We start from the raw sequence: 15,617 nt of genomic DNA on the forward strand, positions 1-15,617 counted from the left end.
ACTCCACGGGTTTCACCTTTCGGTGTATGGGTATTTCGTTGTGACATTGTAACCCCATTCTATATCAGTGGTAATTAAAACGAAACACATTGCCTACTTGATAAACTTACCGTATTCATCAATTTAATATTATTTGATAAAGATTGGCGAATGGCAAACAACAAATATTAGAATAGGTAACCTGAAAGCCAATTAGATTTGCATACTTGTAATCTATTCTGATAATAACTCGATTCTATGTAATACTATTCAGTGAATAAAATAAGCATTCGCTATTAGCATTTCATTTATTATGCTCATGAGATATATGTTTGCATTTCTTTTAAGCATTACAAGAAAGCCCACAACCCATTTTAACAATCGTGCAACAGTTGGACTACGCACTAGATGGCAGTCTCGAAACCAACTGCCAACGGTTGAGTATGAAATGTTCCAAGTCAAGGACCTCGAGAATGGACATCGAGTTTCCTATGGAGACTTGCATTAAGAGTCATATTCATTTGATGAGTGTTGTGTTTAACCGGTGACAGACGTTGGACGTTTATGCAACCTTAATGGGTCGATTGGCTAGGAATCGAATCGACTGAACTGACTAGCGGGGTCGTCATATGGAAGTCTTGGAGGTTTTGTCGGTATGACTCGAATCCCCAGCTCCGATAGTGCGGAAGATAACAAAAATATATTAGTTATTTTAAATAACTAATAAGATAACATAGCACAAATATTAATTTCCTACCCAAGAGCTCCAAATCGGCCGCTCCCTTCTTCTACACACTTGGTGTGATCTTTTTCTTCCTTATTCTTTTCTAGCAAATTGAATTAAGGGATCCCATACTCTGATCTGGTGTGGACATGTCTTTAGAGGGCTTCTCCGTTGAATTCTTGCATGAACAAATCAACGAAAGAAAGTTCGACGTAGATCAAGCAAAGGTAATCCTTAATTACCTTTCTTGCATCTTCTTGTTTTAATTTTACCATAAGCCCTATTTTAGTTTATTGTTTATTTAATTAACTACATCGAATGCCCGAGAACTCCAAGGGTACACTCCTTGGAATCATGATTTAATTTAATTTGATTTTTAATTTATGAATTTTTATTTAGCACTTTCGCTTGCGCATTCTCGGGCCGATCCACTCGCATTTTTGTTGCTTTCAAGTGGTATGATTGCCCGGTTCGATGTAAGGGCTATGGTTTTATTTGAATAAGCATGATAACGTGATTTTATTGCTTTGGAAGCATGTTATTCATTTTGCCTATTCTTGTATAATTATATGAGAAAATTAACTTGTTAAAAGGATCCTCGCCTGAACAATGTGTCACGTTTGAGAAGTGGTTTGAGGACAACCGCAAGGTCTGCAGTACCATATTGGCTTCGATGTCGAATGACATCCAAAAGCAATATCATAGGCTCGATGATGTTCTATCAACAATGCTCCACGTAAAGGAAGTTTATGCGGTTCCTAATAGGCCTATTAGATATGCCGCCATAAAAGTATTCTCCGGGACCAAGATGGCCGAAGGATCATCTGTACAAAGTCATGTGGTTAAGATACTATCCTTAGTGAAGAAACTCGACGACCTCAAAGTTGTGCTTGACAATGACATTTACATTAACGTGATCCTTCAGTCACTTCCTCTATCCTACAGCCCGTTTATTATTAACTACAACATGAACGGATTTGAGAAGTCTATTAATTAGTTAATTAATCTGTTGGTCCAATATGAGGCGATGACCCACAAGTCTACGTCGGCGGTATTGGTAGGGGAGGCTTCAACCTCCAAAGCGAAAGGCAAGAGGGTAGAACGGTGGAAGAGGAAGAAGGGCAAGGAAAAAGCTGTCCCAACCACTGTTTTAAAGCACCGTAAAAAATGCAAGTGGATCGATTTGGGAACACGCAAGCGGAATTGGTAATATAAAATTACGTAGATTAAGATGAAACATAATAAAACCAGAATTTCAAGGGGTGTACCCTTGGAATTTCTGGGCGTCCGATGTAGTTATGCAAATATAACAATAAAATAAATGGGGCTATGATTGAATGAAAAACGAGAGATACATAAATCATAGATTAAGAATTACCTTTTCATTTGATTTATTTAGAATTTCCTTTGTTTGACCAGTCATGCAAGGTTTCAACGTAGAAGCCCTCTAAAGCTGCGTCCACACCCAACGAAATTTGGTATCACTCAATCCTCTTTGCTGGAAAAAAAATTAGGGAGAACACCAAGTTTGTATACAAGGGGGTCAGTCAAGAGGTGGAGTTAGGTGTAGGAAATTATTTTGTGAATTATGTATTTTTTTCATTAGTTATTCCAAATAACTAATACACATATATACACCTTGTATGGATGCATTAAAATATATTTAGGTTCATTTAACCATCCACAAGATAATTAAATCCTTTATTTGAAATGAATGATGACTAACATGACACTTTCCAAAGGTGAATTTGTTAGTGAATAATTTACTTTTCTAATCATTTCCACCAACTTAATTGAGGGGCTAGAACTGATTTTAATTAATTAAAATACAAGGGCCAATAATTTTAATTAAATATAATTTAATTAAAGCCCACTTAATTAAGTCCATTATATATTTAACTCAATTATGTATATAAGCCCAATAACTCTTTATTAATTAATAAGTCCAACTTATTAAATAATAAAGGCAAGCCCATCATAAATTAATCGTATTAATTTATTGTTGGGCTTATCCATCTAATGGATCCGTCTTTTTTATAAGTAATTCAATTACTTATGGAATTAATTCTCAATTAATTCCTCGCTCCTTCTCGGTGATTTGTGTGTGACTTTTTAGGTTCACCTTTCAGCTATACTTAGGTTAGTGTCAAATACTATTATTAACTAAATTCAATTTAATTAATAATTCTTGATCAAATCTTGATCAAGAAAGCCCCGCCACCATGGGTGGTCGTCTAACAACGGTTTATGGCACTAGATACTAGGCGAATATCCATGTAAATTTTTAGGCTCTCAAGTCCATACGGTTATGGTCCTTCCATTTACCATCTCTCGGCCTTAGTTTAGGGCATGGATTTGGGTGTCGGTTCCATCGTAGACTAGGCGTCTATGCTTAATACTTGAGATTGCATTACGCCAAATTGCTCAATATAGTAACGCCTTTTTCCTATTCGATCAATGACTGTGGCCACAGCTTTAGACAGCGTAGATGGATCTCCAAGTGCATATGAGATACCTCTATCACGTTTTGACAGGAAACAGATCCTCTTCTAAGGAACTCACCGTCCTCACTACATACTTTGAATGCACTGGACAAGCCTTATGATGACCATGTTTGAGACACGATCACCTCTTAAACAAATGTAAGATACAATCATCGCATCCATGTGACTGTCGTGATTCTCAAGTCTGAGGACTACTCTCATACTATCGAAGCTAGAGATTCGAGTATTATTGATCAAGCCTGCAAGGCTTCCTTATAATGATACCCACGAGTCAGTTCAGTCGATTCGACACCTAGCCATCGATCCACTGTGATCGCATAAACATCTCACATCTGTTGCTGATTAAAAATACGACACTCATCAAATCAATGAGACTCTTAATGCAAGTCTCAGTAGAACTCTCGATGCCCAGTCTCGAGGCCCTGGACTTGGAACATTTCAAACCCAACCTTGGCAATCGATTTCATGACCACCATCCAATCCGCAGTCCAATTGTTGCATGGTTGTTAAAGTGGTTAGTGGACATCTGTTCTGATGTCCAAGCAGTGCTTGACGTAATTTGGTAAGCACAATAAATATGTGTGTCAAAGACGAATACTTAACATATTCATCCGAAAAATATTACTTAAATAAAGATTGCTTCAATGATTCTCAAAACCACCAATCCAATTGGCTTTTGGTCACCCATTCAAACAATATCCCACTTGATCTTAAAGCCAGTAATTCACGTTTCCAGATTAAAGTGATAATGAGCAATCTACGATATCGGCTAGGTCTTATGGATCTAATTTTTGTTTTTGCCAATATCCTGTGGTCCAACCGTACATTACATCTTCCTATCATCACTCAAAGCAGATGATGTTGTCTAAGATTTTTTCCTTGGGCCTATGATGAGATCTCAGGCCTTTTACCTTGTGTGTAGCCTAGTTGTCATCCTCTAAAGTGACTACTAGTGCGGCTATGCTAGGTAGCATACCCAACAATCGGGTGTTGTTTTTCGGTCCTAACGTTTTCCAATTATAACTTTAAAATTGCCATACACTCAATTTTTCATGATAAGATTCCTTATGGTATACTAATTGGAACTTTTCCAATATTCTCACATTATCATAAATCTCGAACGTACGTTCTTTTTGAGATTAAATATTATTCATATGATCTCGGAAGCTACTATTGCTATAGCCATCCAGAATATATTTTCCATTAATGAGCGTCAAGAGCTCTTCTTTAGTCCTTACTTAGGTATCAAAGATAGCTCTTTAACAGTTGTCTATTGCCTCATTAGTGCACACTCGATATGTTGTTATGCTCAAAAAACATAAGCAACATCGGGTTCAGTGCATCGAACAATATTACATGCTGCTTACAGCAAATACGTAGGGGATGTCAAACATCTAAGCCCCTCATCAGTCCATCATGATTGAATCTTGGATAGCATATCCCTAGATAGGAATTCAATTCCTCTATGGAGAAATTTCTTTAACAATGTTCTTATTTTTGACTTCCATAAACATCTTTCTATCATTCCAAATGATTGAGACGTTCTAACATCTAAAACATTTGTAACACAATTGAGCTCGCACTGACCTTTCACCTTGTTCTTGACCAAGTCATGTACCTCAGAAGTGAAAGGTAAAGGAGTTGGATGCTGGAAGAAGAATGTCGAGACAAAATCAGGTACTGGAAGCACTCAGAGCACTACTGTTGCCCAAATGGGCATGGGCAAAGGGAAAAGGAAGGCGGTTCGACAGTCATAGACTCCAAAAGACTTGATCACGATGGCTTACATAATCGTATACTATTTCAGCATGAATCCTATTAGCTAAGTTTATTTAGTCTTATTGCTTTTGCAGTAATGGCCTAGCCATTCCTTAATTTCAAGACTACTTGTCTTAGCATTCTATTCCTTTTCATTTCTGCAAAACATTTACAGAAATGCACTTGGAGGGCAAGCGTCCAACACTTGGGCATATGAATAGTAGTCATGTTTGCTCAACAAATGCCATGGTTTGGGCAAAAGGAATTTCATGATACTCCTTCTTTTAATGCCCTTTGGCAATTTAGTGCAAACATCACAAGTAAATTTTGACTGCCAAACCATTATTACATATTTCCTTTTACTTTCGCCCATCAAGGCTAGAAGAGCGCTCAAAGCTCATTAAGCGGCTGACTTTGCTTCATCCTTCATTCTCATTTGGCATCCGACACCCTTGCCTTTCGCTCTTGAGGTCGAAGCCTCCAAATCTAAATCCCGACGGCACAGATTCTTCAATCGTTGTCACGTATTCGTCCACCCATTTTATCAACTTATGAAAAGTCTTTTCAAGTTCATTTAGACGTTATGATGAATAGCTCGAAGGAGGGACGTGAAGGATTATGTCAATATACATCTTCTCTAAAGATGAAGATTGGGGTATTAGAGCTTTTCCATAGGGGATTGCATCTTAGCCCAATGTTTGTGTACAGACGACCTTCAGTTAACTAGGCTTCAAAATATGCTTCCGTCGGGGCATATCCAATATGCCAGTTCGGTGCCGCATAAATTTGATTTATGTGGAGCATTATTGAGCCAATGTTGTCCAGCCTGTCATACTGCTCACTGATGATAGAAGCAGGTATGACGCTGCGGACCTTCCGATTGTTCTTATGCCTCAATACCGAATGTCAAACGTTTCTTAAGCAAGGACTCCTTTCACAAGTCCGATGGAAGTGGCTTTTCCATGACATAATCTTAGGTTCAAAAATCAAAGATAATGCTTTGATTTTTGCAGTCAATTTTAATTGATAGTGTTCTACTAATAAATCTCAAAATAAAGAAAAATTAAAAAATGGTATCTTAGTTATGCGTTCTAAAAACGCAAAGCAGAAACAATAAGTAGATTTTGTCTTTTCCTTTATGTCCATCACGGTGTTGAATATATTATCAAACACATTTTTCTCAATGTCATGACATGAACATTGTGTTGATAAGATGAGTTACCCAGTATGGAAGATCATAGAAATACTTTTATTGTCCACTTGTGGGCATTAACATAGCTAGAAGGGAGTGTCAATGGTTGTTCAACTGCCGGACTGATGTTTGCAACCCAATCGTGGATCTTCTCTCCTGTCAGAATCAAGCGTGCAACTTTATATTCCACATGATTCTTTCTCAAGTTTTTCTTTTTCCTTTTGTAGAGATGATCCTTAGGGAGAAACTGTCTCTAGTAGTCAAAATAGCACACCTTCTTACCGTGTTACAGATGGAATAACCGTATAGCATCCATATAAAATAAACACCCTATAATACCGGCGATACTCCATCTAGACGCCATCCCATAGGCTGGTAGGTAGTCCACATCAATGTCACCCACATAACGAATTCCTTGTCTGTGGCATTGTCGTATGTTCTAACACCCACATGCCACAATTGTAGCAGCTCTTCAACCAGACGCTTTGGATTAGAAGGGCCAAGGATCACCATCATAATAAACATGTACTCAAAACTTATGCACATACCCACGGATACGATGTAAGTATAAGGAGCCAATATGAATAAGTAAGACCGTATTGCCCATGCGATGCAAACCCATTTGTGGAAAGGCCTAGCCGAACAATAAGTGACTCTTCAGAAAAATCGGGATACATCCGGTTAAAATACTTCAAACCTCTATATCAAAAGGATGACACATGGAGCCCTCCTCCATCTGATGTGTGGCATGCCACGTCATATGCTCCGCAATTGCCATCGAGGCATACAACCTCTGCAGACGGGGAGTAAGCGATAAGTACCTAAGAACGACATACAGTGACTTCTTGTGATCGGTGTCTCGCTCCCACGTCGACATGTACCTATGGTCTCCACAAAACTTCCAGCATTCATTGTCTCTCTAGTACAACATGCAGCCATTCTCACACTCAATCTTTTCAATGTATAAACCCAAATCCTTTATTAACTTTTTTGTACTGTAGTAATCTCTAGGCACGATGTGACCGAAGGGCAATATTTTATTAGCCCACTAGAATATTCGATCATATAATCACTCAGAAATATGATTGTCCGTCTTGATATTCACCAACTCAGCACTAGATGCAAATTGAAATTGTATTGCATAACAGATGGTTGGCAGCATGCACTACATCATAAAACCGATCTGCCAACCTAGACACATAATCGTAGGGGGCACCATTGTAATAATATGAATTAGGACCGGCATCAGTAGGATAGAACCTCGTACCATCATCAGATATACCATCATGAGAATAAAAAAATAACTCGGCCCTGCTACAGCAAAAACCATCTTCTCTGCCCAATCCATCTGTCGTTCTCCCCCAATGTAAATAATTACCCTACCCTCCTCTAGCTGGGGTTTGTTTCGTCGGCACTAGAGGGGCAGTCACAAAGCATCAAAGTACTCCTGCACCCTCTACTCGCCATTCAAAGTCCAGTTATCACATTCTGGCATAAACCCTCACATACACAAGTAATAACTGTCATCATTGAGTGTTTTGAACTTTGTATTTTTACACTTCCGGCAAGGGCACCTAGTTTTGTCTCCATCCATATGTCCACGCTGACACTTGGCCCATTCTATGAGAGTCTTAACCCCATCCTCAAGCTCCAGTGTAAGACCAGCCCTCCCTTGGAGGTTCTTATCATACATGCATCTCCTCAAATGTTGTAACAAAATGATATATCACTTCATATTCACATGTAAATATATATTATAAGTATTTGATACCACTTTGGTGTATATGAGCCAAGTACTTATAATATATATTTACATGTGAATATGAAGTGATATATCATTTTGTTACAATATTTGAGGAGATGCATGTATGATAAGAACCTCCAATGGAGGGCTGGTCTTACACTGGAGCTTGAGGATGGGGTTAAGACTCTCATAGAATGGGCCAAGTGTCAGCGTGCTTGAGGATGGGGTTAAGACTCTCATAGAATGGGCCAAGTGTCAGCGTGGACATATGGATGGAGACAAAATTAGGTGTCCTTGTCGGAAGTGTAAAAATACAAAGTTCAAAACACTCAATGATGACAGTTATTACTTGTTTATGTGAGGGTTTATGCCAGAATGTGATAATTGGACTTTGAATGGCGAGTAGAGGGTGCAGGAGTACTTTGATGCTTTGTGACTGCCCCTCTAGTGCCGACGAAACAAACCCCAGCTACTCATGAGGAGGGTAATTATTTACATTGGGGGAGAACGACAGATGGATTGGGCAGAGAAGATGGTTTTTGCTGTAGCAGGGCCGAGTTATTTTTTTATTCTCATGATGGTATATCTGATGATGATGGTACAAGGCCAGACCTTATCCATTGACAACCTAGTACATATGCGGCGAGTCATGATTAATGTTGCACCTGATTCGAAATGTTGCCATTTCATTCTCTAGTGGTGACAATTTATTTTATTTTCTTCTTTATTTGTTAGGTGGGACGCTGAGGAGGAATTTAAGAAAAGAAGGGAGAAAGATATCTAATACATTTTTGCCTTAAATATTTGAGTTGATGCATATCTGTTAATAAAATAGAAATATGTATAGATCAATTTAAATAGGAGGTGACTCGAGTGATGTGGAATCTTGATTGAAAAATTTTCACATTTATTACAAGGGTTGATATTATAACTTCATTCTCCAACTGGGGGCAATTTATTTGCTTTTCTAGAGGAGGGATTTTAGAAATATTTTTAAAAGAAATGGGAAAAATATATTCTACATTATTACAATAAATATTCGAGTGGTTACATACTTTGCAAGAAAACAAGACTATGTGAAATAACAATTTAAGGAGGAGATAAGTCATGACTCAATGCCATCTTGTGCAATTATTTGTATTTATTACAAGGGAATATATTAATTTTTTTTATAATTGGTTGCAATTTATTTCTTTTTTTAATTGGGAAAAGAACAAATTAAGTAGGAGGTGAATAATGATTGTGCCATCTTGTTCGAAAAACTATTTACAATTGTGACGAGGGATAGTATTAATTTCATTTTATAATCTACGGTATTTTTTTTCCCTTTCTTGGAAGGGGGTGGATTTTAGGAAAAGGAGAGCGAGAACAAATGTAGGAGCCATTATTACTCTAAATATTTGTACAGATGCATATCTGTCAAGAAAATAGGGGAATTGAAATAACCGTTAAGTAGGATGTGAGTCATGCTTGATGCAACATGTTGTTCAAAAAATCTTCACATTTATTATTAAGGATTATGCTGTAATTTCAGAATTTGGCGGTGCCAATTTGATTTTTTTTTTTTTTTTTTTGCTTTTTTCCAGTTGGTTTGTAAGTTTGGAGTTGAATTTGTTGTTTTCAATGAAAAATGATGGGATGGGCACAAGAGAATCATTTAATCAGCTCGATCTATTTGAACCTTTATATTATTCCTATCCAATGTAGTTACTAGAATTCAGTAACAATGCTTAAAAAATTTGCCAAACATAGAGAATTTGCATTAAGTACTTGCATTTCTTATAATGGAAATATAAATTCATCACAAGATTGCATTTGATAATTCTAATTATTGCATTTTTATTTATGATTTTGTATGCAAATATGGAAATGAAAAATTAAGAGTAGAATGAAAATTAGAAAATCAAATTAAATATATTCATTTCAAATTGACTAAGTTAATGACTATAGTTTTTCCTTTCTTTTAAGATTATTATAACACACAATTTATTCTATCCACAAAAGATAAAATAAAATTAAATACTCATCAATGAATTGTGATTATTAGTCATGTCCATCTCCTCGAGAGTGATAATATTCTTATTTGAAATGGCCCAATTTACTTTAATTATTTTTGTGAAGCACGTTTATGGATAAAGATATTCGTTCATCAGTCGTAACTAAGACCACACACAATATTTAGAAACTTCAATTGTGGTTTGACATGTATAATAATACAGCTGCGATGGTAAAAATGGAGAATATATTGCATCAGATGTGTCTTTTTCCATCGACTTTTTTGATGCATCTTTTATGTCAATAATTAGGATCTTATGAGTTTAGTGCTACTGAAGAACGGTGAGGACGTCGCGATAATGGCACTATCATAATTTCAAGAATATGACATCTCAATTTTATTTAAATATAAATATTTAATAATATTATTTTGCCATTTGAGAAAAAGAGCATTTGTATTTGATATAAACAAATAAAAATAAAATAACTATATCTATAAAATAATAATCAATTACAAATCACGCTTCAATTAAACATATAAAAGATTTTTCACACATCAAAATTCAAGATTTTTCTTTTCTAGTTTGAGAATAATAAAATATCTGATTTTATAAACTGTCCAGAACTTAGGGGAGATTGTAATAGTTTTGGTAGAATGAAGGGGTACCGTGTGAATATTGGTGACTTTTATTCAAGATTTTTATTGTAATAAATTCCACATAATCCTAGAGAAAATTTTATCTTTTCTTGACTCTTTTCCATTTCATATGAAAATTTTCAAAAACCTAAAAAGACCACGTTGGCCAAACTCTCCAGCATACATACCATCATTCCCCCCTAAATCCCCTCTCTATTTTTTCTGCACACAGAAAGCAAGCTCCATCAAATTCATTTTATTTCAGTGAAATTCGATACAAAATTTTACCTGCATTTTTCTCAATGCCTCTGACTCCTTCTTAACTGAACCACAACGAGGTGCATATAGACCCCCTCCCGCCTTGCCATGCAATTGAGTTCTTTCTTGATTTGCAATCAAGACATAGTGGCCGTCCCATGTTTTCTTATTTTATGTTTGACTGATCGAGAATTGTAGAACCTTATTTTTGTTGGTTAGTTTCTAATTTTCTTTTTCCTTTCTCATTGGTTAGTTTCGCAATCAAGTGTTCAATTGATTTCATGTGAAAAGGTTTTGATTTGTGAAGTTATTTTGTTTTTATAATGGCAGCAAGGGAAAGTGATATTTTTTTTTTTCGGAAAGCTATGGAATTGGAATCGCCTGTATCCATGGAAGGTAACGTAATAAGAGAATACTAAAGAGTATCTCATATATTTTGTGCGTGCATGTACATTTGTGTGTGTGTCCGCACCCATTTGATTTTCTATTTGTTACTTGGTTTTGGCTATTCGTCTTTCAATGCGAACAAGAAAGTTCGAGAATGTGGGGTTTCTAGGTGCATCATTTTTTTTGTGTAAATACATAGCTCACAATATCATTCACTCTTGTGGGAGTAGCTTTTTATTCTTCTTGTGAAGCATAGTTCTTCTTAGTAATTTTAACCATTTAGCCTTCTACTATTTCTTGACTATCCCGTAAGAATTACTAATCCTTGTTATGAGATTCTCATTTTTTGCCTCCTAACTTCTTAACAAAAAAAAAAAAAAAAAGGCAATTTTGGTTCTACGCCTCATTCTCCAAGATATTTTAAGAGAAACACATGGCCATTAGTGCCTTACACTTTTAGTCCCTTGGTTAGGTGATTTTTTCTTTGGTTCCATAACATAAAAAAAGTAGCACTTTTGGTCTCACGCACTTAATTAGCACATGGCCTTTTTCATTAATTACCTATTGGAAATGTGTCATTTAATTATGTACATGGCCCAAAATTAAAGATAATTGATAGGAAAAGATAGTTAAAGAATTTAATGCACTAGAGTACTTACAACATCTTTTGATATGGATAAAGTGCCAAAACCAAAATCATCATCCAACTGGTCGTTGACACTTTTGGAGGAGTCATACACTGCAAACACCTTATGTAATTGGTCGAATTTTCTATTCGTGCATCTTCTATTGCATTTTAGAAATACATTCCACGCGGAGTTTATTTGTAAAACAAAATAGTAGATGCAAAAAGAATAGCTAGGGATTACAATGGGGTGTGTCTGGGGTGGGAGTGATAAAACTCAAGACTCGCTCCTGTAAGAAAATCTTGGACGCGGACATGAAACTGGATCCGCCCAGACTCGAACACGCCACATTGTTCCCTTGGACTTAGTTAATATTTTTATAATATTAAAACAGGTACTTTTTTTAAAAATAATGCGATCATAACATTATAAATATATGACTATAATATTATTGAAAGGTTTAAACTTTTTTTTCAGTTTGTATGTGCATGTTATAGGCATTAAACTATTAAAAATTTTAGATATGTGGTACTTGTATAAACATTAAATTTAAATACTTATAAACAATTTTATATTATTATTTTAATTTATAAAAATATTAAATATATTTATTACTTATAAGTATAAATGAATTATGCATATATTTTGTATATGTACAAATATATTTTATGTAAGAATACATAAAATATAAATAAAGAAAAATTAAAATGGGTTTGAGGTGGGTCCAGGTGCAAACACTAAGACGCAGACCAGCACTGAAGCCAATTTAACGTTTCAAAACCTGCCCCAACCTGGGAGGCTGTAGATCCAGGTCCAATATTTATTCATTGTCATCCCGAAGAATTACAACAGAAAATCTAATTCGAGTTGGGTAATACATAGCCATTGGCACCTTGTTCTCTCTATATTTTGTTTGGGTAATTGTAGGGGTATGAGTTCAGCACAATTTTAAGGCCCGTAATCAAGCTCGGTTCGGCATAACTTAAAAAGAAAAAACTAAGTTCAAGCTCAACTTATTTAATAAGAAAATCTAAATTTTTAATGGATAACATGAAATAATGAAAAAAAATGCTATCTTTCATAGTCTTTATTGAACATATTAATACACAAAAGGATAATTTACCTTATATTTAATTATAATATATTTATATGTAACTATTAAATCAAAACTAGTAAGATAAATTCGAAAAGTATAATGGAAATTAATACAAATTAAATGGATAATAATAATTTAAGTATTTTTGCTAACTGATTTACAAATGGTAAAGTGTTAAAACTTCTTAATTATGCTAGTAAGATATATATGATAAATTACTTATAACTTAATTAGCAAAGATGTGTGAGACACACATTAAATTATGTAAACATTTATACATAACTTGGTAATCTGCATATTTAATTAATAAAGTTTAAACACATATAAAACAAATTTAGTAATTTTTGGAGTTTTTTGTTATTATAAAGAACATTATCTAAACAATCTGAATTAAATGATATTAAAAATTAGATTCAATAAAACAAGACTGATTATCAAATAATTAAGATATAATTAGAGCAATTTAAATTATTATTTTATCAATTCTATAGGATACAATAGAACAACAAGTAGTATTTGATCTTAGTGTACAAAAGAACAAAAAAAGTTACTAAATCATTTACTAATCAGACTCTTGGTAAATATATAATTCAAATTATCATATCATATAAAATAAAAAAATGAGATATTCATTGAATACAGTTCAAATATATGTTATAGAAACAAATGCAAATTGCACTTCTGTTAGTGGGTGGAAATTTCAGTCATGTTGAAATAATATTTTACAATTTGGTTCTTTAATTGAAAATGTTTTGCAAATTTAGAATAGTTCTTCATGACAATTTCGCCATAATTTGAGCCACGTGCTGATCATATGCGGATTTTCGGTCAAAGTGACATGAGTTTCTTAAAATTGCACTTTTTTTAAATGATAGAACCAAATTACAAATGATTTCAGTAGCACTAAAATCGCACTCTTTACAAACTAAAATTAATCTTTTTTCCTATATTATACTATAGTATTAAATATGTATATTTAAATATATAAAATGCCTACAAAACTAAAATATGTAAATATTAGAAAATAGAGAAAACCTTGCAGACAAAAACATTTGTGGAAAGACTTAAATTAGGGTTTGTTGATCAGCACTTCTCTTGCTCTTGATCTTGATTCACGCCATTCCCATTGTGGAGTTACTTTTATATGAGCATTTTCAATGTTAGTGCTATAATTATATGATTGATCATCACCCTCATTATAGATTGTTATATAATTGTAGGTCGGTCATTTGAAGGAGGTTAGCAAGTAAGAATCCCAATGACGAGCTGCAGTTGTTTCTAGAAGTACAGTGTGGACAGGTAATTGGATAATTTCAAATATAAGCAGTAAATAAGTTTTTAAGACTTTTCATTACATCATTGGTTATATTAAATTTTGGTACTATGATTTATGATTTGCGCACCAGCCCTCTCCCTGATAAAGAAAGTGATGACATTTTACTATTCTTCAACCTTTATGAGCCTGAGGAAGGGGAGTTACAGTGTTTTTCTTATTCTGTTTTTTTTCCTTCAAGTTTTATGTGGAGTATTTCTTAAGAAAGGATAGACAAGTGACTCCCCAAAAAGTTATGATAAAATAATGGCATTGACCTCTAATCTATTTACATTTCATACCACATATGCTGAAAAAAATTTCATCAAGAGCTATGGCAAGCCAACAGATCTTCTGGAGAAACTAAATGAACTTGCAGGCTATGCTCCTGATGAAGAGATAGAATTGGTCTTCGAGGTTTGTTTCTATATATAAGCGGAAGATATTGATTTTCTTGTTGTTTCATTACACTTGGTAACAATCCTAATAGATTGATGTTAGCTGCAACATAAAATTAAACTCATATAGAACTTGTTTCGTTAGATGGAGCTATTTTAGCATCTGTCAAATGCCATAGGGATAAACAGAACTCATGTTACATGCAATTTCTTTATAATGGTACTTAAAAATTGTTCGGCATATGGAATATAATGCTTTGCTTATGAAATAAAATGCACATATACATTTTAAATGGTGAAGATATATTGTGTTTTTGCTTTTCAAGAGATAAAGTTTGAGCCAATGGTCATGTATGGGTACATTGACAAGAGACTTACATTTAGATCTAACCAGGTTTATGGAAATCACAAACACAAATATCTTGTGAGGACAAATACTGTAATTTGACGACTTTTGTTTTCTTTGTATTGCAGCTAGAGGATGTGAACATTGTTTTTACCAAAAGTCCCTCGCTCAAACTAGGCAGCAACTTTGTTGCCCTGATGTTCATCGTTTCTAGAATACGAGCATAACCTCCAAGTAATTTTCTTTAAATATTTGGTTCATATTACTCAATAATCTTAGTCTGTATGCATCTTCTGTGGATTCATTATCAATTACAAGATATAAGTTTCGGTAGTCACAGGTTAAGTTTCATTCTTATGTTGATCGTGTTGTTGAATTCTGTGAATATCTTTTGCTAAAGTATCAAATGTGAAGCAGATTGGTGTAACTTGGAAACATGCTTAAATTTATAGATGATTTTCAGTCTCATCATGCATCATGTTTAATACTTTAGGAAAAGATATTCACACAATCCAACACAATCAAAATAAAAATGAAATTTGATATGTGAACTAGTGGAACATATATCTTGTAACTATAGTATATATTTGAACATTACTAAGTAATATGCGCCTTATATATAAAGAAAAGTACTTGGAGGCTATGTTTTCTAGAAACGACG

General features: G+C 34.5%; 1 protein-coding gene across 1 annotated transcript in view; it reads left to right on the forward strand.

Moving 5' to 3' along the window:
* Positions 1-14,479: 14,479 nt before the first annotated feature.
* The window catches only part of LOC110011357 (ubiquitin carboxyl-terminal hydrolase 12-like), a 30,592-nt gene continuing 29,454 nt past the window's right edge, over positions 14,480-15,617 (forward strand). Inside the window, exons 1-2 of the mRNA XM_020691361.1 lie at positions 14,480-14,629; positions 14,912-15,004. Of these exons, the coding sequence (XP_020547020.1) occupies positions 14,480-14,629; positions 14,912-15,004 (243 nt within the window). The remainder of the gene's footprint in view (positions 14,630-14,911; positions 15,005-15,617) is intronic.

Source organism: Sesamum indicum, unplaced genomic scaffold, assembly GCF_000512975.1.
Source record: "Sesamum indicum cultivar Zhongzhi No. 13 unplaced genomic scaffold, S_indicum_v1.0 scaffold00175, whole genome shotgun sequence".
Classification (NCBI taxonomy): domain Eukaryota; kingdom Viridiplantae; phylum Streptophyta; class Magnoliopsida; order Lamiales; family Pedaliaceae; genus Sesamum; species Sesamum indicum.